We start from the raw sequence: 25,623 nt of genomic DNA, 5'->3' as shown, positions 1-25,623 counted from the left end.
CCTCTGCACCCTTTCCAAAGCTTCCACATCCTTCTTATAATGCGGTGACCAGAACTGTACACAATACTCCCAAATGCAGCCACACTAGAGTTTTATACAGCTGTAGCATAACCTCATGGTTCCGGAACTCGATCCTTCTATTAATAAAAGCTAAAACACTGTATGCTTTCTTAACAACCCTGTCAACCTGGGCAGCAACTTTCAAGGATCTGTGTACCTGGACACCGAGATCTCTCTGCTCATCTACACTACCAAAAATCTTACCATTAGCCCAGTACTTTGCATTCCGGTTACTCCGGTCAAAATGAATCACCTCACACTTGTCCTCATTAAACTCCATTTGCCACCTCTCAGCCCAGCTCTGCAGCTTATCTATGTCTCTCTGTAACCTACAACATCCTTCGTCACTATCCACAACTCCACCAACCTAGTGTCATCTGCAAATTTACTAACCCACCCTTCTACACACTCATCCAGGTCGTTTATAAAAATGACAAACAGCAATGGACCCAACACTGATCCTTGCGGTACACCACTGGTAACTGGACTCCAGGATGAACATTTCCCATCAACCACCACCACCACCTGTCTTCTTTCAGCAAGCCAATTACTGATCCAAACTGCTATATCTCCCACATTCCTATTCCTCCGCATTTTGTACAATAGCCTACTGTTGGGAACTTTATCGAACGCCTTGCTGAAATCCATATACACCACATCAACCGATTTACTCTCATCTACCTGTTTGGTCACCTTCTCAAAGAACTCAATAAGGTTTGTGAGGCACGACCTATCCTTCACAAAATCATGCTGACTATCCATAATCAAATCATTCTTTTCCAGATGATTATAAATCCTATCTCTTATTAACTTTTCCAACACTTTACCAACACCGACACCTCCAAATTGTCAACAGGACTGACTCGATAAAACCCTGGAATTCAACTTCGACAAAAATCAGCAAAACGTGCTCTCATTGCAAAAAATACACCCATGTACTTCATATGAAAGATGAAAAAAGGAGCCAGGCTTTGTTCTCTTGCTCATTATCCAGCAACTGGAAGTACAGTGGCTATAGAGATCGTTTGCATCATTATCCAGGCTTGCACCTCAAGCATGTTTACACAGCAAACAATTATCAGTATATGTTAATTTGAACTGTTAATACAGGTAAGGTTAATACATGAAAGGTATTAATCAAGCTGAAAATATTTTTGAAGATGAAAGAAATTGTGGGAATAAATGCTCAGCAGCTGACCCAATTAGGGGCCGTTTTCAGGTCAATGGTCTCTATAATTCATATCTATGGCTTTGATTTAGGAATTCAATGCAAATGCAATGCACATTTAGGAAAAGGTAGAAGCATCAGAAATTTCAGTGAGCTGAATATATAATGTTCAGAGAAGTTGCAGATAAAATTTAATGCAAAAAAAGTGAGACATTGTAAAAGTACACAATACGCACTTCATGTATGGGTCTGAAATAGAGAGATGGAAAGAGAGTTTGGTGTCTGCACAGATAGGTCACTTAGTATATGCAGCCAATGCAGAAGTTAATCAAGACAGTAATAAAATTTAAGTAGAGTTTTTGACATTGCCTCACATCACAGAGTGGTTCCTCAGAACCCATGGGATTTATAGCGATTTGGAAGATTGGATTCCCAAAATTTTCTTAGTGGCAGGAAACAGAGGCTGATGACAGAAATTTTGTGACTAGAAGCCGATGTCCACAGGATTCAGTGCTGAGTCCCTTGCTATTTTTTGTACATACCAATAATCTAGATATGAGCATAGGAAATATGATCATCAGTTAGTTTGTAGATGACATGAAAATTGGTGTTGTGATTAACAGCAAGTAAAGCCTTAAACTACACGATGATAAGACTGGCTGGTCAGATGACCTAAAAATGGAATTTAATCCTGAAAATTAGGTGATGCATTTTCAGAGTACTAACAAGGCAAGGCAGTACACACCGAATGGTAGGACCCAAGGATATAGAGGCTCAGAGGGGCCATATGTACATAGATCTTTGAAGACAGCAAAATATTGGTGCTTCAGAAGGCATATGGGATTCATGCATTTATTAATCAGTTAAGCCACAGCTGGAGTACTGCCTGCAATTCTGGTCACCACACAATAGAAGATGTGATTGCACTAGAGAGTGCAGAAGAAATTCACTGGGATGTTGCCTGAGCTGGAGTGATTCAGCTATGGAGACCAAATCAGTTGGGGTTGTTTCCTTTAGACTAGAGAAGGCTGTATGTGCATGGGGTGGATGAAGATGGTTTGGAGTTGAAAAGATCTTGAGGGTTATAGACTGGGAGAAACCCCAGAGGATTGTGGACCTCTGGAACTCACTGCCTAAAAGGGTGGTAGAGGTGAATCTCTCAAGACATCTCATACCTATTTAGACGAACGCTTGAACAACCACAACATACAAGGCTACAGGTCAATTGCTGGAAAATTGTATTCGAATAGATGAGTGCTTGAGGTCGGTGCAAACACTAGCTGAGGGGGCCTCTTTCCATGCTATAAAAACACTGACTCTTAAAACTATATTTGGCAATTATCAGGCAGTTCTTCTTCACATACTGCTATGTATATGGAGTCTAAAATGTGGTCAAAGGCAAAAGCTATTGATTAATTTAACAAATTGGATTAAGTGAATAATCTGTCAAATTTCTAGTCCTAATGATGAGTCACTGGACTCAAAATGTAAATTCTGCTTCCTTCCCACATGTAAGTAATCTAATCTAAGATGCTGCCAGACTTGAGTTTCTCCAGCAATTTCTGTTTTGCTTTCAGGTCTCCAATATCGGCAGTTCTTTGTTTCTCTGGATGCACAGTTCAAAATTGAGATTAATAGATTTTTGTTGAATAAGGGTGTTAAGAATTATTGAAGCAAGGCTGATAAGATGAATTAATTACCACTTAGCTATAGTTTAGTTGAAAAGATGGAAGGACTTGAGAGGCTGAATATGCAAAACCTATTCCTAACGATGATGAACTGAGATGAGTTGAATAACCTTCATCTGTAAATACTATATGCTCCTTTTCAAAGGGAGAAAACGAAAGAAAATATATATTTTGAAATAAGCCAACTCAAGTAATATGAGCAATCAGTCTGCACATTATCCTCTGAGGTATTTTTGTTGCACTTATTAACAAACTAAAATGAAGTGTACTGTGTAAGTTTATGAACATTCACATATGATGGGCATAGTTCATATTCAAAATGGCACCTGGAAGAAACTAACCTTTAGTTGTACATTGAGATGGGAAGATATAGAATGTGGGGAAATAGATGGTGACATCTTGAAAATGTTCATGTTTCAGAGGAGGATGTGCTAGATGTCTTGAAAGTGGATAAATCCCCAGAATTTGATCAGGTGTAGCCTAGAACTCTGTGGGAAGCTAGGGAAGTGATTGCTGGGCCCCTTGCTGAGATATTTGTATCATTGACAGTCACAGGTGAGGTGCCAGAAGACTGTAGGTTAGCTAACATGGTGCCACTATTTAAGAATGGTGGTAAGGAAAAGCCAGGAAACTATAGACCAGAGTGCCTGACATTGATGGTGAGCCAGCTGTTGGAGGGAATTCTGAGGGACAGGATTTACATGCATTTGGAAAGGCAAGAACTGATGAGGGATAGTCAGCGTGGCTTTGTGCATGGGAAATCATATCTCACGAACTTGATTGTTATTTCAAAATACTCAAAGAAGATTGATGAGGGCAGAGCAGTCGACATGATCTATAAGGTGTTCGACAAGGTTCCTCATGGGAGACTGGTTAGCAAGGTTAGATCTAATGGAATACAGGGAGAACTAGTCATTTGGATACAGAACTGGCTCAAAGGTAGAAGACAAAGGGTGTTGGTGGAGGATTGTTCTTCAGACTGGAGGCCTGTGACCTGTGATGTGCCACAAGGAGCAATGCTGGGTCCACTACTTTTCGTTATTTATATAAGTGATTAGGATATGAACATAGGTATAGTTAGTTAATTTACAGAAGACACCAAAATTAATACTGGACAGCAGAGAAGGTTACCTCAGATTACAATGGGATCTTGATCTGTTGGGGCAATGGGCTGAGTGGCAGATAGAATTTAATTTGGATGAATGCGAGGTGCTGCACTTTGGAAAAGCAAATCAGAGCAGGACTTATACATTTAATGGTAAGGTCCTAGGGAATGTTGCTGAACAGAGACCTTGGTGTGTACGTTCATTGTTGCTTGAAAGTAGAGTCACAGGTAGATAGGATAGTGAAGGTGTTTGGTATGCTTTCCTTTATTGGTCAGAGCATTGAGCATAGAAGTTGAGAGGTCATGCTACAGCTATATAGAAAATTGTTGAGGTGCTTTTGAAATATTATGTGCAATTCTGGTTGTCCTCCTAACGGAAGGATGTTGTGAAACGTGAAAAGTTCATAAAAGATTCACAAGGATGTTGCTAGGGTTGGAGGGTTTGAGCTATAGGGAGAGGCTGAATAGGCTGGGGCTGTATTCCCTGGAGCATTGGAGGCTGAGTGTTCACCTTACAGAGGTTTATAAAATTATGAGGGGCATGGATAGGATAAATTTACAAGGTCTTTTCCCTGGGGTGGGGGAGTCCCGAACTAGAAGGCATAGGTGTAGAATGAGAGCAGAAGGATAAATAAGGGATCTAAGGGGCAACTTTTTCACATAGAGAGTGATGCATGTTTGGAATGAGCTGTCAGAGGAAGTGGTGGAGGCTGGTACAATTACAGCATTTAAAAGGCATCTGGATGGGTATATTATGAAAGGTTTAGAAGGTTATGGGCCAAGTGCTGACAAATGGGACTAGATTAAGTTAGGATATCTGGTCGACATGGACGAGTTGGACCAAAGGGTCTGTTTCCATACTGGACATCCCTGACTCCATGAGATGGAAAGAAAATTAACCAAAGTAAAATTTAGCATGTAATTCAAGACTTGTGTAAATAGATGTATAAATATTTCTTACCAAATACATCCCATCAGCAAAAACATCTGCTGCGAAGTTTCTATCAAAAACACAAACTTAACCTTTCCTCCATTACCTTGTACATCAGAATAAAGTGAAGGAAATATTTTTCTCCCTTGATAGGCTTACTATCTTGAATGCATCCATTGCTTTTGTGTCTTCTTGATTCTACTGTTGTAATTCATCTATTACGTGATACATGTGATTATCAAACAGAAAAACTAACAATGTGATTTGACACTTTTTACTTGCAGCTAATATTAGATTATCATAATTGATATTTTTATGGTTTCACTATTCGAGAGTTTGAAAAAAAAACACTTTTTAAAAATGGGACATTAGGTGGAACAAAGTACTTTTATTATTTAGGAAAAAAATGTACAGTACTGTTCCTGTAACATACCTAAATGAGAAACAAAAGGAACGTCAAATTCAGTAAACTGTACCGTACAATTGCTCAGTGGTCAACATATATTTCCTCTAAATTCAGAGGTCACATTTATGATGACCAGTTTAAAAAAAAGTCTTTCAGTACCAATTCAAAGACTGTGTGGATGTTTTACAAAATCAGTTCATAGTCATTAAAAGACATCCTGAACACATCATATGGATTCATTTTGATGTTTTATTACAAACAGCCATGGCTTATTCTTAAAATATAAATCTGTAAAACACAATTATCCACTGACTGTACATGTTTTTACAATATACAATCCAGGAATTTAATGTGGTGCAAAAACAGTTTTGCATATAGCCACTGGCCACATCAAACAAAGGTTTTGGCAGTCGCACTACTAAAAGTTAACTAGGGATTAACATTTCACTACATTATCAAAGGGGCCTGCATATTGTACAATAACAGTTGTATGTGTAAATGAATTATTAACTTGAAACAGTCATCATGTAACTCTTAGAGGGACTTGATCTGCCAATTCTAAATTCATCCTTGCAACTTATCATACTATCCAAGGGGGAGATACCGCTGCTGGGAACGTTTTCGTAAAGAACGCAAATTGATCCATCTTCACCTATTCGGTAGGACACCTCGAACGGGTCGACCCACAGAGTCAATTCACTTGGCAAAAGTTGAAAAAGTTGTTGACTGCTGAGTCCGATGATGTTGGACGCCCTTGCTATCAGAGGATCCATTTTGTGGTTGATCCTAATGCATCTGTATCCTGACCCTTTGCAAGGCATGTGGGGGAACCAATGGTGTCTGTAGTGTTCTGTCAAACAAAGACAACAAACGTTAAATTCAAATGACCTGCAAAATTCGCTTTGCTTTTCTTTCACAGCGTTGCTGTTTGTGAATCTGAATTCACCCAACTGCGCTTTCTCTTTTCCTCTGTTAGATGGGGGAGGGGAGGGAAATAAATAAGGGGGAGAAAACACAACTTCAAAAATATTCTTTTCCACGATGGGAAAAATTTCGATTCTCTGCACATTCCTTTGGCGTTTAAGAATTTTTTTTTTCGCCATTGACCTGTTTCATGTGGCGCTAGCCCAGAAATAAAAAAAAATTTGAATGCTTCCCATTTTAATACCTGCTTTCACTCTCACCTGCTAAAGATTTCTCCAACGACTCGCTGAAATGTTGGAGCTGCTCATCAGAAATAAGCCCTGTCGTCCTCAACAATCTGGTAATAAAACCCACGGCAGTTGTGATTTCAGTTTTCATTTTGATCAACTCTACTCCAGGACTCATCGGCTGACCCACAAGATAAAACGATGTTTCCGCTTTTATTTCTGAACCAAGGTTATTTATTTTAGGGGGAAAAAAAGATCGAAACAAAAATCTCGACGTTGGAAACTTTCAAGAAAAAGTACAAAAGGAATTTTTTTGAACGTGTTTTGTTTACAGTTCACCAGATCCTGGGCCCAAAACAAAACCCTAAGGTCTTTTTCTTTTCTTTTGTTCCGTTCAAGGCGACGAATTCGACTTTTCTGATTTTTTTTCTTCTTCTCTGATCACAAAGGCATGCGGGGAGTCTCTTCGGTGGTTTTTTTTTGTTGTTTTCACTTTTGTTTTGTTATGATAGGATTTGGCTAAAGGAAAAACATTGTTTTTTTAACCAGGTCGACGAAGGCTGTGAAGAGATGAAGAGACATCAAACAAGACGCGACCCGCGGCCAATCCTCAGCGACACAAACCCCTCGCACCAAGAGCTGTAAACATCGCCAGCACCGCCCCTCTGTGACCTCACACACGACGCCTCACAGCCAATCGAATCACCAGGTTTACTAACGTCAAAATGGATCATTTGCATATAATTAACGGCGCCGCGTTTATTTGCCCCACCCCATCGCTGTCTCCGCCCCTCCTCCAGAATCCCCGCCCCTTTCTACAGTGCGAAAGTGAAAGATACCCCAAATTCTTTCCAGCTTCACAGCCCAACTTCCAGTTTTCCCCCCAAAACATTGTATTTATCTCGAAAAGAGGATTACTTCCAGAATCTATTGCAACATTTTAAAACAAAATTTGACGTTTTTCCAGAAACGAAACGTTCAAAGTTTCATGTTTGTCTTAATGTGCATTTAGCTTTAGAAATTTTGGGGAGTCTTCAAGCAAACATTCACTTGAAATTCCACTCCTGACGTCTTGGATCTGTCAAGATTACAAAGATCCCTTAGAGGTCAACAATTCCTTGAACAACTACTCTCATTGCATCGGAGGGTCCTTTTGGACATGTCCCATGCATGTGCACTCCCTCGATCCCACACTTAAACAGCACCATCTCAATCTATCTCAAGGTTGTCTTCATCCAAAGTTTAATTTCATTCTTGATTTACTCAGCACTTTTAAAGAAAAGGTCTGTAGTATCGCAAGCTTCAACAATTAAGTTTTAGTACATGAGAAGTAGCAGGCATCACTGGGGCACATTTGTGAGGTTAAGAGCTTTCTGGCTAGCACAAATGCAGTCACCTCATAACTGAAATACATGCAAAGGAGGGAGGGAGGGACCACTAGATGGTCAACTGACAGTGAAGATGGTGCATTTGTCCCCTCAGAACAAGTATCCGAATCTGGATGGAGATCTAAGTGTTCATTCAGACAAGGAGTACAACTAGAGATATATGCATGGAACCACAATTGGCTGAGCTATATAGTGATTATGAATAATGATAAAACAGACAGGCAGCTGAAAATATGAATCCAGAGCTATTTGTTGCCTCTCTGGTGTTCGGGTCAAGGATGTATCCAAATGTCGGCAGAGCACTTTAAGCAAAGAAGTGAAGACCCAGAGGATCTGGTGCTCATTTGTATCAACAAGGTGGATAGAATGAGAGATATATGCTGCAGTCAGACATTGAGAAGCTTCATAAGAAATTAGCAAGCAGGATATCACGTAGAATAGGATGATAGAGTGATTAATATGTGAATGGGAAGATCATGCACAATGAATGGTTTTAGATTCTTGGAGGTTCCTGTACAGACTGGATGGGTTACACTAAAATAAAGCTGGGAATTATTTCCTTGTTGGATGACGTGTTAGTACTGTTGAGAAGGATTTAAACTAACTTGGCAAGAGTATGGGAACCAGCAGCTGCTCCGAGAGAGGAATGCCAAGGTGCAAAGAGTATTGGTTGAGGCTGATAATACTAAAGTAGGAAATAGTATGGTATTAGGTATGGTCAGCACAATAGGGAAAATAACAAAATAGGAATTAAGGTGTGAATATGTGACATTCACATGGACCTAAGATTGGTTAGTTGCAGACATAGATAGCCACATTGAACTATAATGTTGCAGTAACAGTGGAGTCCTTGCTCAAAGAAGTGGTGGGAATTAAGCATACCTGGAGATTATAGGGTAATTGTAATGGGGAACTTTAATCTAGTCCCATTTGCCAGCACATATTTGAATAGAGAATGGGTAGTAGTGATGTAAAGGCTGAGAGACAAGAGTACCTTTAATGACAAAACGCAAGATGCTGAATATTTTAATAATCACTATCTCAGCCTGTCTTGCAACCATCAATGATTTGTACACATATACATTCTGGTCCTTCTGCTCCTGCACACCATTTAAAATTGTACTGCTTACTTTATTTGTCTCTCTGCATTCTTAGTACTGAAATGAATCATTTCTCTACTTTAAATTACTGTACAAGAGTCTGAAAAGGCTGTGGCTGTTTTCCCTGGAGTGTCGGAGGCTGAGAGGTGACCTTATAGAGATTTATAAACCCATGAGTGGCATGGATAAGGTACAAGGTCTTTTTCCTGAGGTGGAGGTGTCCAGCATAGATTTAAGGTTAGAGAGGAATGATATAAAAGGCACCTAAGGGGCAATGTTTTCACAGAGGGTGGTGTGTATATGGAATGAAGTGGTGGAAGCTGGGACAATTGCGACATTTAAAAGACATTTGGATGCATCTATGAATAGGAAGAGTTTAGAGGGATATGGGCCAATTGCTGGCAAATGGGACGAGATTAATTTAGGATATCTGGTCAATATGGATGATTTGGACCGAAGGGTCTGTTTCCATGCTCTCTGACACTCTATATGCCATTGTCAGCCCATTCTATCAATTTGTCTTTCTCCTTTTCAAACTCTACACTATCTTCCTCATCGTTTACAACACTTCCAAGTTTTGAATCATCTCAAAACTTTGTACACCAGGGTACAAAGGTCGTTAATAAATATCAGGAAGAGCAGGAATTTCAGTGCCAATTTGTCAGGAACTCCAACACAATCTATTAGAGTCAAAGAGATGTACAGCACAGAAACAGACCCTTCACTCCAACTTCTGGATTAGTGGTGCTGGAAGAGCACAGCAGTTCAGGCAGCATCCAATGAGCTTCTTGGATGCTGCCTGAACTGCTGTGCTCTTCCAGCACACTAATCCAGAATCTGGTTTCCAGCATCTGCACTCATTGTTTTTACCTTCACTCCAACTTGTCCAGGCCAACCACATATCCCAACCCAATCTGGTCCCACCTACCAGCACCCAGCCCATATCCCTCCAAACCCTTCCTATTCATATATCCATCTAAATGCCTTTTAAATGTTGCAATCGTATTAGCTTCCACCACTTCCTCTTGACAGCTCATTCCATACACGTACCACCCTCTGCATGAAAAGGTTGCTCCTTTTACATCTTTCCCCTCTCACCCTAAACCTATGCCCTCTACTTCTGGACTCCCCCATCCTAGGGAAAAGATTTTGTCTATTTATCCTATCCATGCCCCTCATGGTTTTATAAACCTCTATAAGGTCACCCCTCAGCCTCTGACATTCCAGGGAAAACAGCCCCAAACTGTTCAGCCTCTCCCTAATAGCTCAAATCCTTCAACCCTGGTAACATTCTTGTAAATCTTTTTTGAACCCTTTCATGTTTCACAACATCTTTCCGATAGGAAGGAGACCAGAATTGCACACAATATTCCAAAAGTGGCCTAACCAATGTGCTGTACAGCTGCAACATGACCTCCCAAGTCCTGTACTCAATACTCTGACCAATAAAGTCCTTACCACCTTTCTTAAACAGTGACACCACGTTAGCCAACCTCCAATCTTCCGGCACCTCACCTATGACGATCAGTGATACAAATATCTCAGTAAGAGGCCCAACAATCACTTCCCTAACCTCCCACTGAGTTCTAAGGTACACCTGATCAGGTCTGGGGATTTATCAACTTTTTGTGTTTCAAGACATCCAGCACTTCCTCCTGTGTAATGTGAACATTTTTCAAGATGTCTCCATCTATTTCCCTACATTCTATATCTTCCATGTCTTTTTCCACAGTAAATTCTGATGCAAAATACTTGTTTAGTGTCTCCTCTATTTTCTGCGGCTCCACACAAAGGTCGCTTCGCTGATCTTTGAGGGGCTCTTTGTCTCCCTAGTTACCCTTCTGTCCTTAATATACTTGTAAAAATCCTTTGGATTCCCCTTAACTCTATTTGCTAAAGCTATCTCATGTCCCCTTTTTGCCCTCCTGATTTCCCTCTTAAGTATACCTACAGTTCAAAAAATGCCATTCCCCACAACTCTTTGTTTTCACTGCAATTTAGGTCAGCCAACTTTGTATCCATACTGCTACTGTCTCTTTTATTCCAAGAAATTCAACTTTTTCATAAAGGTTTTGTATTACACTTTATCAAATACATTATGAAAGTCCATGTACACCACAAAGAGTCATACAGCACAGAAACAAGCCATCCCACTTGCCTGTGTTTGGCTCATATCCCTCTAAACTGTTCCTGTTCATGTATCTGTCCAAATGTCTTTTCAATGTTGTAACTTGTAATTTTCATTAAGATCAACAGCATTACTTTCATGAACACTCTGTTAACATACAAAAAAAAATTAAGTTCATTGTTAAACATATTTGCCTTTAAAAAATTCATTTCTTGAATTAATCTGTATTTGGTGAAGTAATTATTAATTTTGCATAAGTTTGCAGGTCTCACAAAAATAGGTGGAAGGCAAGTGGTGAGGATGACACAAAAGATTTGCAGAGTGACATAGATAGGTTAAGTGAGTGGGAATAAAAACACATAAGAGAAGGAATATAATGTGGGAATTGTGAGCTTATGCACTTTGGAAGGAAGAATCATAGAATCCCTGCAGTGTGGAAACAGGCCCTTCAGCCCAACAAGTCCATATTAACCCTCCAAAGAGTAACCCACCCCGACTACTCTATATTTACCTAATGCACCTAACCTACATAGCCCTGAATACTATGGGCAATTTAGCATGGCCAATTCGCCTAACCTGCACATCTTTGGATTGTGGGAGGAAAGTCATGCAGACATGGGGAGAATGTGCTAACTCCACACAGTCAGTCACCCGAGGCTGGAATTGAACCGAGTTCCCTGGTGCTGTGAGGCAGCCGTGCTGACCACTGAGCCACCGTGCCACCCTGAAGAATAAAGGAACTGAATGTTATTCAAATTGAAGACTGCAGAAAGATACAAAACAGGTGAATTTGAGGCGCCTGATCCATGAATCATAGAAAGTGAATATCTATGTTCAGGGAAGTCATATTGAATTTAATTTCAAAGGGAGTGGAATATAAAAGTAAGGAGGTTTTGCTAAATGTATACAAGGTGCTAGTCAGGCCACAGCTGGAACACTGTAAACAGTTTTATGCCCCTTATACAAGGAAAGATATACTTGTATTGGAGAAGTCAGAGAAGTACCATTAAGGTAATATCAGGTATGGAGGGACTGCCGTTTGAGAAGAGGTTGAGTGGTCCTGTACTCGTTGGAATATAGAATAATGAGAGATGATGGCTTTGAAACATTTCAGATCGAGATGAGGAGTAATTTTGTCTCAGAATGTTGTGCTCTGTCATGCTACATTGCCCGTAGTGTTAGGTGAAGGGTTAAATGTAGGGGAATGGGTCTGGGTGGGTTGCTCTTCAGAGGGCCGGTGTGGACTTGTTGGGCCAAAGGGCCTGTTTCCACACTGTAAGTAATCTAATCTAAACAGGTAATCTAATCTAGTGAATCTATTGAATTCTTTATCACAGAAGGTTATTGAGGCTGGGTCATTAAATATATTCAAGGCTGAAATAGCCAGATTTTAAAACAGGAAGGGAATCAAGCGTTATTCCAAAAGGGCAGGAAAGTGGAGTTGAGAATTTTCAGATCAGTCAATTCTAAATGGTGTGCAGGATCAAAGGGACCTAAATGTGTGTGTGTACAAATTATTGAAGGTTGCAAGACAGGCTGAGATAGCAATTATTAAGATATTCAGCATCTTGAGTTCTGTCAATAGGGGAGTAGAATACAAAAGCAGGGAAGTTATATTAAGCCTGTAGAAAACATTTGTTTGGTCTCAGCATCCAGTTTGGGTATTGCAATTTAAGCAGTAAATAAAGGCATTAGAAAGATTGTAGAAAATGTTTATGAGAATGGTTCCAGGGATCAGGAACTTCAGTTACATGGAAAGATTAGAAGAGTTGGGACTATTTTCCTTTAAGAAGAGGAGCTTGCAAAGAGATTTAGAATTAGAATTCCTATTGTGTGGAAACAGGCCCTTCAGCCCAATAAGTTCACACCGACCCTCCAAAGAGTATCCCACCCAGACACATTCCCCTACACCCCCGTGACTCATGCACTTAACCTATACATCCGTGTACACGATGGACAACTTAGCACCGCCAATCACCTACCCTATACATCTTTAGATTATGGGAGGAAACCCACGCAGACATGGGGAGAATGTGCAAACACCACATAGACAGTCGCCTGAGGCTGGAATCAAACCCAGGTCCCTGGAGTGTGAGGCAGCAATGCTAACCACTGAGCCACTATGCCACCCTCTATGTTTTATAGAGGTATTCAAAATCCTGAAGGGTTTAGACAGAATAGTTAGGGAGAACTGTTACCATTGATGGAAGGATCAAGATCATGTGAACACAGATTTAAAGTAGTTATAAAATGAAGCAATGACATGAGGAAAATCTTTCTTACTTAGCAAGTGGCTAGAATTTGTGATTTGCCTGACACTATGGTGGTAGTGATATTAACTATGATTTTCAAAAGGGAATTGAATTATTATGTGAAAGGGAAATATTTAAAGGACTACTGAACAAGGAAATGGCACTAGAATTGGTCCTCACCAAGCACAGTTATCGCTATGTGAAAGGTCTTCCTCCTTCTGTGCTGAAACTATTCTATGAGTCTATGAATCTTGTGCCTGAGCAAAATTAGTCTATTGAATCTAACCACAGAAAGATTTAGTGCCTTCAGGATGAAAGGGAAGGCAATTGAAAAAAAGATTGCTGATTGAATGCACAGAGCCTCTATCATAGTACTAAGACATTCTGATAAGGAAGAAAAAAGTTCAATTTATCAGCATGGTGTTAAATTATAATAGTAAATATGAACTATAAAATTTTAACTTCTGTCATCTGTTTGTATTCCCTGAGACCTTTCGTCGAAGAAAATGACTTGGAAGAAAGAACAAACTCTGAATTAAAATGGTTGATGTAATCACTTGTGCAGAGTGAGGTACATCCAAGGGACTAATGTGGAACAAATGAAACTATCTGCACTGAAATTGTTACTTTGTCTGAAGCCATTTTACAGAAACTAACTTTTGTTTAATAAGTTGAATCGAGTTTTTTGAAGAGTCACCATCATCCTTAAAAGGTCACTGTGCACCTGGACAGCATTGGTAATCTGGCATTCCCTCTTATTGGTAACATAATGGCACAGCAACCACAAAACCATGCTGCTCCTGGCATGTAGCATCATGGTTGACACTCCCTCATACACACGGCTCCACTCTCTCACCCTTGAAGCTGTTTAATCACCAGGCCATACAGTTTACCTGTCCATAGCTATATCCCATCTAAACACCTTCTCTAAGTCACCACCACTCTGTACCCAAAGACCCACAGCCTGCCATTGTCAAGGAGGGGAAAATCACATACAATTCCAAACATGAACTTCTATTTATGCCAGTGAGTGTACAGAAGAGAATTAAGAAAAGCTGCAGTTCACCCCCATGCTGCAAACCAAATGCTAGTATTATGTCCAATGACAATCATACATTTCATGATATTCCCATCTATTGGGACCAGGTGTCAGTCAGCTACTGTCTAGTTGCAGCACCTGATACAAATGAGCTCTGTCATATGCAAGGAGACTTTCCTCTTCCCCAAAGTCCTCCATCTTCTCCTTGGAAATTTGCTCCAAGCTTCTCAGGATCCAGCACATCACCTTGTTGTGTGTCCCAATTTTCTGCAGAGCACATCATGCCACTGAATGATGCAGCACATTCTATCCAGACTATCCTGGTCCCCAGGTCCGAGCAATAGAACTGCATCTTTCGTTATTCTTTCATCTCCTCCACTATGGTCCTGTTTGCAGCACGTGCACCAACTTGGCAAAGGTGTTACATCGTCTGAATGACCAATACATTCCAACAATAAGGAGTGCCTCTTGCACTCCAACTTCAATACAGACTCAAATCAACAATTCAGTTTATCATTTAATTCCATAGCATCTGTAGTAACACTTACATGACACAGTCATAGAGATGTACAGCATGGAAACAGACCCTTCGCTCCAACTCATCCATGCCAACTGGACATCCAAACTACTTGGGTTCCATTTGCCAGCACCTGGCCTATATCCCTCTAATCCCTTCCTATTCATATACCCATCCAGATGCCTTTTAAATGTTGTAGTTGTACCAGCCTCGACCACTTCCTCTGCCAGCTCATTCCATACACACACCATCCTCTGCATGAAAAAGTTACCCCTTAGGTCCCTTTTAAATCTTTCCCCTTTTCATCCTAAACCTATGGCCTCTCGTCCTGGACTCCCCCACCCCAGGGAAAAGACCTTCAAGTGATGTTCATTTCCTCCCACTGTATCCTTGGAAGTTTCCTAAGTGATAGAATTCTTTTAGCAAGCATTCACCTCATTTTAATTCATTGCTGCTAACTTCTTAATCATTGAGATGCCAATCTTAAAATTGCAATGGTGCAAATCACCTTTGACCAGTATTTGAACCCAAAGCATGTTCACTCTCATGCATTGCAAATGGATAAATAAATTATTGGAAATTAAAGGTAGCTGCAGTTTGCCAATGCATACCTCACGTAATTGCCCCTTCTGGTACTGACTCTGTCCACCTTGGACATTGGCTAGCCATTTTTGTCATTGCAGTTATCATCTAGAGAATGAATGGATACTGTTAGACTGGGCTCCGCCTGGTCACTAAATACACTGAAGAAGCCCATTTTATCTCACGTTGTCCCAATAGCCCATTTCCACCCATTACTCCATGTGGAGCCCACTACTTCAATCTTTGCCTCCAACTGTCCTCCTTCACATCTTTAAAATTTGGATGAAAGGATGAAGTTATGGTCACTGAATTTGCTGATGACATAAGAATAAGTAGGAAAGTGAGTTGTGAAGAGAATGTAAGGAGCCTATAAGGCGATTATAGATAGGTTATCTTGAGGCAAAAATAGACATTATTGGAAAAGCTCACAGCTCTGGCAGTATCTGTGGTAAGAAATCAGAGTTAATGTTTCAAATCGAGTGACTCTTCCTCAGAACAGTTACCTCTGATTTCTCTCCACAGATGCTGAGCTTTTCCAGCAATTTGACTTTTTGCCTCTGATTTACAGCATCTGCAGTTCTTTCAGTTTTTAGATAGGTTAACTTAGTGGACAAAGATCTGGCAAATGAAGTGCAATGGTGGAAAGTGTGAAATTCTCTATTTTGGCAGAAAGAAAAAAAATGCACAATATGGTAAGAGGTCACATATCTCTGTGATGCAGAGAGATCTGGGGGTCCTCGTGCATGAATCACAGAACGTTAGTGTGCAGGTACAGCAAGTAGTCAGGAAAGCTAATAACATGCTATGTTTTATTGCAAAGGGAATCGAATGCAAGAGTAGGGAGATTATGCTTCAGTTATACAGAGCATTGGTGGAGACTGCATCTGAAGTATTATGTACAGTACTGATCACTGTATTTATGAACGTTAATGCATTGGAAGGAGTTCAGAGCAAGTTTACTAGACAATCATCTGGAATGAGTTGATTTCCATACGTGAAAGGCTAGATAGATTAAGCCTGTACCCTCTGGAGTTTAGAAGAGTCAGAAGTGATGTAGTTGAAACATGTAAGATTCTGAGAAAACTTGGCCAGGTGGATGTTGGATGTTTCATCTCGTGAGAATTAGAACTCAGAGTTTTTGAGTGGGAGCAGCGGCCGAGGAAAAGCGAACCCGGGAGACTACAGCTAAGGTAAGACAGTTTGTTTCAAAATTACTTACCTGTAGCGGGCAGCGGAAGTGAGGTTGGAGCGCATAGCTGGGCGGGAAGGTAAGTGATTAGTATTTGAGTGGGTGTGTTCTAGACCCCAGGTCCTACTTTCGTAGGGCCTCCTCTAACCTAACTTTAAAGTCTACAGGTTATTGACTCAGTGTTCTTGTTTTTGGAGACAAAGTGTACAGTCATGTCAGCGCAGGCGGTGGAATGTTCCTCCTGCAGGATGTTTGAGGTAGGGGTGACCACCGATACTCCTGCCGACTTCGTCTGCAGGAAATGCAGTCAGATCCTGATCCTCACCGAACGAGTTAGGGAACTGGAACTGGAGCTGGATGAGCTGAGGATTATTCGAGAGGCTGAGAGGGTGATCGATAGAAGCTACAGGGACATAGTTACGCCGGAGAACAGAGGTAGCTGGGTAACAGTTAGAGGTGGGAAGGGGAAGAAGCAGGCAGTGCAGGGTTCCTCTGTGGTCTTTCCCCTAAAAAATAAGTATACAGCATTGGAAACTGTTGGGGGGGACAGCCTTGCAGGTGTAAGCTGCAGTGAAGGGGTCTGTGGCTCTGAGACTCAGAAGGGAAAGGGGGAGAGGAGGAGAGCGCTAGTTATAGGGGACTCTCTAGTTAAAGGGACGGACAGGCGGTTCTGTGGACATGGGCGAGACTCTCGGATGGTTTGTTGCCTCCCGGGTGCTAGGGTCCGAGACATCTCGGACCATGTCTTCAGAATCCTTAAGGGGGAGGATGTGCAGCCAGAAGTCGTGGTACACATTGGCACCAACGACATAGGTAGGAAGAGGGGTGGGGAGGTCATTCAAGAGCTCAAGGAGTTAGGCTGGAAGCTAAAAGCTAGGACAGACAGAGTCGTCATCTCTGGGTTGTTGCCAGTGCCACGTGACAGTGAGGCAAAGAATAGGGAGAGAGTGCAGTTGAACACGTGGCTGCAAGGATGGTGTAGGAGGGAGGGCTTCAGATATTTGGACAATTGGACTGCATTCTGGGGAAGGTGGGACCTGTACAAACAGGACGGGTTGCACCTGAACCAGAAGGGCACCAATATCCTGGGGGGTAGGTTTGCTAGCACTCTTCGGGGGGGTTTAAACTAATTTGGCAGGGGGATGGGATCCGGACTTGTAGTCCAGCAAGTAAGCTAGCTGTGTGTCAGGATGCCCAAGACTGTAGGGAGGCTGTGGAGAAGGTAGCACTGACAGGGACTACTTGCGGACACAGAGATGGGCTCAAGTGCGTATACTTCAATGCAAGGAGTATCAGAAATAAGGTGGGTGAACTTAAGGCGTGGATCGGTACCTGGGACTACGATGTTGTGGCCATCACGGAAACATGGATAGATGAGGAACAGGAATGGCTGTTGGAGGTTCCTGGTTACAGATGTTTCAGTAAGATTAGGGAGGGTGGTAAAAAAGGAGGGGGGGTGGCATTGCTAATTAGAAATGGTATAACGGCTGCAGAAAGGAAGTTTGAGGGGATCTGCCTCTGGAGGTAGTATGGGCTGAAGTCAGAAATAGGAAAGGTGCAGTCACCTTGTTGGGTGTTTATTATAGGCCCCCCAATAGCAGCAGAGATGTGGAGAAACAGATTGGGAAACAGATTTTGGAAAGGTGCAGAAGCCACAGGGTCGTAGTCATGGGTGACTTCAACTTCCCAAATATTGATTGGAAGCTCTTTAGATCAAGTAGATTGGATGGGGCGGTGTTTGTGCAGTGTGTCCAGGAAGCTTTTCTAACGCAGTATGTAGAGTGTCCAACCAGAGGGGAGGCCATATTGGATTTGGTACTCGGTAATGAACCGGGACAAGTGGTGGGCTTGTTAGTGGGTGAACATTTTGGTGATGGTGACCACAATTCTGTGACTTTCACCTTGGTTATGGAGAGAGATAGGTGCGCACAACAAGGAAGATTTTACAATTGGGGGAAGGGAAATTACGATGCTGTAAGACAGGATTTGAGGAGCATACGTTGGGAGCATAGGCTGTCAGGGAAGGATGTGGTGGAAATGTGGAACTTTTTCAAGGAGCAGATACGACATGTCCTTGATATGTATGTACCTATCAGGCAGGAAAGAAATGGTCGTGTGAGGGAGCCTTGGTTGACGAGGGAGGTTGAATGTCTAGTAAAGAGGAAGAAGGAGGCTTACATAAGGTTGAGGAAACAGGGTTCAGACAGAGCAGTGGAGGGATACAGGATAGCCAGAAGGGACCTGAAGAAAGGGATTAGGAGAGCTAAGAGAGGGCATGAAAAATTCTTGGCGGATAGGGTCAAGGATAACCCCAAGGCATTCTGTGCGTATGTGAGAAACCTGAGAATGACGAGAACGAGGGTAGGTCCGATCAAGGACAGTAGTGGGAGACTGTGTATTGAGTCGGAAGAGATAGGAGAGGTCTTGAACAAGTACTTCTCTTCAGTATTTATGAACGAGAGGGACCGTATTGTTGAAGAGGAGAGTGTGAAACAGACTGATAAGCGAGAAGAGATACCTGTTAGGAAGGAAGATGTGTTGGACATTTTGAACAACTTGAGGATAGACAAGTCCCCCGGGCCTGACGGGATATATCCTAGGATTATGTGGGAAGCAAGAGAGGAAATTGCAGTACCGTTGGCAATGATCTTCTCGTCTTCACTGGCAACGGGGGTGGTACCAGGGGACTGGAGAGTAGCGAATGTTATGCCCCTGTTCAAAAAAGGGAATAGGGATAACCCCGGGAATTACAGGCCAGTTAGTCTTACTTCTGTGGTAGGCAAAGTAATGGAAAGGGTACTGAGGGATAGGATTTACGAGTATCTGGAAAGACACTGCTTGATTAGGGACAGCCAGCACGGATTTGTGAAGGGTAGGTCTTGCCTTACAAGTCTTATTGAATTCTTCGAGGAGGTGACCAAGCATGTGGATGAGGGTAGAGCAGTGGATGTAGTGTACATGGATTTTAGTAAGGCATTTGATAAGGTTCCCCATGGTAGGCTTATGCGGAAAGTCAGGAGGCATGGGATAGAGGGAAATTTGGCCAATTGGATAGAAAACTGGCTAACCGGTCGAAGGCAGAGAGTGGTGGTAGATGGTAAATATTCAGCCTGGAGCCCAGTTACAAGTGGAGTTCCGCAGGGTTCAGTTCTGGGTCCTCTGCTGTTTGTAATTTTTATTAATGACTTAGATGAGGGAGTCGAAGGGTGGGTCAGTAAATTTGCAGATGATACGAAGATAGGTGGAGTTGTGGACAGTGAGGAGGGCTGTTGTCGGATGCAGAGGGACTTAGATATGATGCAGAGCTGGGCTGAGGAGTGGCAGATGGAGTTCAACCCTGCCAAGTGTGAGGTTGTCCATTTTGGAAGAACAAATAAGAATGCGGAATACAGGGTTAATGGTAGGGTTCTTAGTCAGGTGGAGGAACAGAGGGATCTTGGGGTCTATGTACATAGATCTTTGAAGGTTGCCACTCAGGTGGATAGAGTTTGTAAGAAGGCCTATGGAGTATTATCGTTCATTAGCAGAGGGATTGAATTCAAGAGTCGTGAAGTGATGTTGCAGCTGTACAGGACTTTGGTTAGGCCACAGTTGGAGTACTGTGTGCAGTTCTGGTCGCCTCACTTTAGGAAAGATGTGGAAGTTTTGGAGAGGGTGCAGAGAAGATTTACCAGGATGTTGCCTGGAATGGAGAGTAGGTCGTACGAGGATAGGTTGAGAGTTCTCGGCCTTTTCTCGTTGGAACGGCGAAGGATGAGGGGTGACTTGATAGAGGTTTATAAGATGATCAGAGGAATAGATAGAGTAGACAGTCAGAAACTTTTTCCCCGGGTACAACAGAGTGTTACAAGGGGACATAAATTTAAGGTGAAGGGTGGAAGGTATAGGGGAGATGTCAGGGGTGGGTTCTTTACCCAGAGAGTGGTGGGGGCATGGAATGCGCTGCCCGTGGGAGTGGTCGAGTCAGAATCATTGGCGACCTTTAAGCGGCATTTGGATAGGTACATGGATGGGTGCTTAATCTAGGTTAGAAGTTCGGCACAACATCGTGGGCCGAAGGGCCTGTTCTGTGCTGTATTGTTCTATGTTCTATGTTCTATGTTCTATGTCATTGTTTAAAAATAAGGAGTCACCCATTTAAGACAGATGTAGATTTTTTTTCTCAGAGGGTTTCAGGTCTTTAGAATTCCCTTCCTCTAAAGGCAGAATCTTTAAATACTTTTAAAACTTAAGTAGATAGATTCTTGATTACCAAGGGGATGGAAGATTATCGGGGATATGCAAGAATATACAGTTGAGGTTAAAATCAGATCAACCATGATCTTATTAAATGGTGGAGTAAGCTCGAAGGATTGACTTCCTTATCTGTATGTTTGTAATACAGTGTAAGCCACTTAAGAAACAATAATCCCAGTTCATAGACAGCCGACTGCTGCCAAACAAGAAATGTGCCTCAACATCTGGAAATTTTATAGAAAATGCAGTAAGTGGCCCCTGATGTCAAGTTAGGCCACATTGGACTTCTCACACAATTTTTCCACAAGGTTTACCATAATCCATGTCCTTTTGGCCCTGTAAGGTTTTGTCCACTGAAACCGTCAAAATCAGCGTCACAAAATCATATCCTATTGTAATTCACACTTGCATACGTGTACAATTTGAATATGAAAGGTTGCTGGTGACTATTCGGCATGGAGAGTTAATCAGACATGAGAATATACAAAGCATATTACAGTATAGGAGGTCCCTGACTTATGAACCTCTAACTTATGAATGCTCCTTATGAACGGAATTTCATACATGGGTGTAATTTTAAAGTTCTATATTTTATGTATATTTCTTGTACTTACAAATGGCTCATTTATATTGTCCTACATTGTGTTGCAACTTGCTTACAAATTGACTTGTGAATGTGTTGCAGAATGAAACCTGTTCGCAATCCGTTGCTGCTTGTAAGCAGCAAAGAGCAGGAAAACAATTTTGTAACAAGAGCTAGAAGTCTTCCTTTCTCTCAGTTTCTGTTATCATCTCAGTGGACAGCATGACAAAACAAATTGGAGAAATACTCATTCATTGAAAATGCAAAGATATCTACAAATTTCACCACTGCTGGGGTATGGGTCAACAATTTAACATCTGTAGTATAAGATGAAAAATCGAATGTCTTGAGGTTACCTAGGACTTTTAAACTGTGTAACCTTTATTCATCCTGTGTAGATTAAATAAATTCCCTATTTGAAACTTTTCACCTGTGATTGTACATGTATGTTTGTTGCGTTTTATTATTTTCCTTGGGATTGCTCGGTAGTAAAACTCTTCCTTGTTTCACTCAAGAAAGTCGTCTAGTTGGCACCTTAATTTTGATGAGTTTAACGTTTAATTGAAGTGTGAAAACTGCATGCTAAAACAAATAAAATATTTGTTGCAACTGACAAAAAGGGGTTAAAGAGAGGGGAATTATCTCTCCTTACCAGGTTGTAACAATGAGTTAGCTGATCTCTGCTTAGACAACATGGTAGTAACATAAGGACAAAATCAATCAGGGTTGGTATCTCTAATTTCTATTAATTAAACCATACTTTAAACATATGTGTGGGTACCAGCCAAGTACAAGGTTATACTGTGATTGGGCTCCCACTGTCAAACAATCTGCTGATTCTTACACTTGAGGTTTGCAAATGTAAAACACCACCCAAGCATGATACTATTTGTGTGGATAGTCAGCACTTATGAAATTATAAGTTACTGATTTCAAGAGAAGCAAAAAAATCTCCAGGACAAAACTTGGAATTAACAAATATTTGAACCCTTTCTTGAAGTAATGATCACAACACTTCGATTTTTTTTCATACCTTTAAGCTGTTCACCAATAGAACCTAAAGATTAAGGTACAATATATTTATTAATTGACAAATTGAAATTTTGAAATACCAATTTTATTAATTAGTATTTTATGTCTTGCAACAGGGCTTTGCTAAAAGATGATAGATTACATTGTAAATACAATACTTCGAGTGAGTCTGCTCATTTTCTGAGGAGAAAAATAACAAGAGAAATCAAAACAAGTCTTTGCAATTTCAAATTTTCAAGTTTTCAAATTTCCACTGAGTGGGGCTTTATGTAATGAATAAATTTAAATAGTAAAAGCAATATTAATAATGATAATGACCAGCAAAAATGTCAGAAGAAATCATTGTATTTTAAGGCATACATATGGGATTAGATTAGATTACTTACAGTGTGGAAACAGGCCCTTCAGCCCAACAAGTCCACACCGACCCTCCGAAGGGCAACCCACCCAGACCCATTCCCCTACACCTAACACTAAGGGCAATTTAGCATGGCCAATTCACCTAACCTGCACATCTTTTGGACTGTGGGAGGAAACCGGAGCACCCGGAGGATACCCACACAGACACGGGGAGAATGTGCAAATTCCACACAGACAGTCGCCCAAGGTGTGAATTGAACCCAGGTCTCTGGTGCTGTGAGGCAGCAGCGCTAACCACTGTGCCACCCACTTATTGTACAGAATGATGATTAGTTATCTCATTTTTACCAATGTTGCTGCCATTTTACATTTTCTTACAGTTAGAGACTTATAAAGTCATAGAGCTTTAATTCTACAGCTTTATAGCTACATCACTCCAAGCAGCTACATCCAGTTCGCTTTGGCCAGATTCCATATTCCTCTCTTAAAATCGGCCTTCTCTAAATTCGGGATCTTTACTTGCATAAGACGATAGGATATAGGAACAGAAGTAGTCCATTTAAAGCTCTGGGTTCGTTCCACCATTCAAAGAGATCATGGCTGGTCTGATAATCCTCAACTTCACTTTCCTGCCTTTCCCCCATAACATCTTGATTTCCTTACTGATTGAAAATCTTCCTCAGCCTCAAATACACTTAATGATCCAACCTCAACAGGCCTATAAGGCAAAGAATTTCACAGATTTGATCGGGTGTATAAGGTTCTAAAAGGAGAGGGCGAACAGCCAGAAATCGTGTCACATATTGGCACTAATGATATAGCTAGGAAAAGGATCAAGGATATAAAAAGTGATTTCAGGGAGTTAGGATGGAAGCTGCAAAGCAGGACGAATGGAGTAGTGTTCTCTAGTTTACTGCCGGTGCCACAAGCTAGCGAGGCAAGGAACAGGGAACGGGCGCAGCTTAACACATGGCTGCGCAGCTGGTGTAGGAGGGAGGGCTTCAGATGTGTAGATAATTGGGATGCCTTGTGGGGAAGGTGGAACCTGTACAAGAAGGATGGGTTGCATCTGAACTGGAAGGGGACCAATGTCCTGGGTGGAAGGTTTGCTCGAGTAGTTCGAGAGGGTTTAAACTAGTATGGCAGGGGGGTGGGAACCTGAGCTGTATACCAGAGGTGAGAGTTGATGCAGATGAGGCAATAGCAAGAGGTAGACCAGCTAGTGGAAAGGATTTTCCTGGGAAGGAACCAAGGGATCAGTTAAAGTGTGTTTGCTTTAACGCAAGGAGTATCAGGTATAAAAGTGATGAACTTAGAGCATGGATCAGTACCTGGTGCTATGATATTGTGGCCGTAACAGACACATGGGTTTCTTAGGGGCAGGAATGGTTGCTGGATGTTCCAGGGTTTAGAGCATTTAAAAAGAATAGGGAGGGGTGAAAAAAAGGGTGTAGAACTACTAATCAGAGAGGGTATCACAGCTACAGAAGCTTCTATTGTCGAGGAAGATCTGCCTACCGAGTCAGTAGGGGTGGAAATTAGGCACAGCAAGGAAGCAGTGACCTCGTTAGGGGTTTACTACAGGCCCCCCAATAGCAGCAGGGAGATGGAAGAAAGCATAGGTCGGCAGATTTTGGAAAAGTGTGGACGTAGTAGGGTGTTGTAATGGGCGATTTTAACTTTCCCAATATTGATTGGAACCTCCTTCAAGCAGAAGATTTGAATGGAGCTGTTTTTGTAAGGTGTGTTCAGGAAGGTTTCCTAACTCAGTACATTGACAGGCTGACGAGGGGAGAGGCCATTCTAGACTTGGTGCTCGGAAACGAGCCGGGGCAGGTATCTGTGGTGGGAGAGCATTTTGGTGATAGTGACCACAACTGCCACACATTCTACATAGCTATGGAGAAGGAGAGGATTAGGCAAAATGGGAGGATATTTAATTGGGGATGAGGAAACTATGATGCAATTAGACATGAGTTAGGAAGCATGGATTGGGAGCAATTGTTCCATGGTAAAGGCACTATAGACATGTGGAGACTGTTTAAGGAATGGTTGTTGCAAGTGAATAAATATGTCCCTCTGAGACAGGCAAGAAGTGGTAAGATAAAGGAACCTTGGATGACGAGAGCGGTGGAGCTTCTCGTCAAAAGGAAAAAGGTAGCTTACATAAGGTGGAGGAAGCTAGGGTCAAGCTCAGCTCTAGAGGATTATAGGCAGGCGAGGAAGGAGCTCAAAAATGGTTTGAGGAGAGCCAGGAGGGGGCACGAGAAAGGCTTGGCAGAACGGATGAGGGAGAACACAAAGGCATTTTACACTTATGTGAGGAATAAGACAATGGTCAAAGAAAGAGTAGGGCCAATCAGGGATAGCATAGGGAACTTGTGTGTGGAGTCTGAGGAGGTAGGGGAAGCCCTAAATGATTTTTTTGCTTCTGTCTTTACGAAAGAAACAAACTTTGTAGTGAATGAAACCTTTGAAGAGCAGGTGTGCATGCTGGAATGGATAGAGATAGAGGAAGCTGATGTGCTGAAAACTTTGTCAAACATTAAGATTGACAAATCGCCAGGCCCGGACCAGATTTGTCCTTGGCTGCTTTGGGAAACGAGAAATGCAATTGCTTTGCAACTTGCGAAGATCTTTGCATCCTCGCTCTCCGCTGGAGTCGTACCTGAGGACTGGAGAGAGGCAAATGTAATTCCTTTCTTCAA

At 41.8% G+C, this 25,623-nt stretch overlaps 2 protein-coding genes across 7 annotated transcripts in view; one reads left to right on the top strand and one right to left on the bottom strand.

The window, feature by feature from the left end:
• atrip (ATR interacting protein) overlaps nucleotides 1–25,623 on the top strand; it is a 125,557-nt gene that overhangs the window by 47,260 nt on the left and 52,674 nt on the right. For 5 of the 6 annotated variants that reach the window (XM_072582093.1, XM_072582091.1, XM_072582090.1 and 2 more), the window contains 2 exons: nucleotides 7,059–7,218; nucleotides 21,626–21,818. The gene's annotated coding sequence lies outside the window, so the exon portion shown is untranslated. Of the gene's footprint in view, nucleotides 1–7,058; nucleotides 7,219–20,708; nucleotides 21,819–25,623 lie in introns of those variants that run through there. The other variant, XM_072582095.1, reaches the window with a different exon arrangement.
• LOC140483698 (protein BTG1) lies at nucleotides 5,590–6,696 on the bottom strand. Its single transcript, XM_072582102.1, has 2 exons — nucleotides 6,543–6,696; nucleotides 5,590–6,208 (listed from the first exon to the last, which is right to left on the bottom strand). The coding sequence occupies exons 1-2, from the start codon at nucleotides 6,685–6,687 to the stop codon at nucleotides 5,865–5,867; spliced, it is 489 nt and encodes a 162-aa protein (XP_072438203.1). The 5' UTR covers nucleotides 6,688–6,696; the 3' UTR covers nucleotides 5,590–5,864.

The sequence above is a fragment of the Chiloscyllium punctatum genome, chromosome 12, assembly GCF_047496795.1.
Source record: "Chiloscyllium punctatum isolate Juve2018m chromosome 12, sChiPun1.3, whole genome shotgun sequence".
Lineage (NCBI taxonomy): Eukaryota > Metazoa > Chordata > Chondrichthyes > Orectolobiformes > Hemiscylliidae > Chiloscyllium > Chiloscyllium punctatum.
Note: the sequence above shows the minus strand (reverse complement) of the source record. Positions and strands in the feature narration are given on the sequence as shown.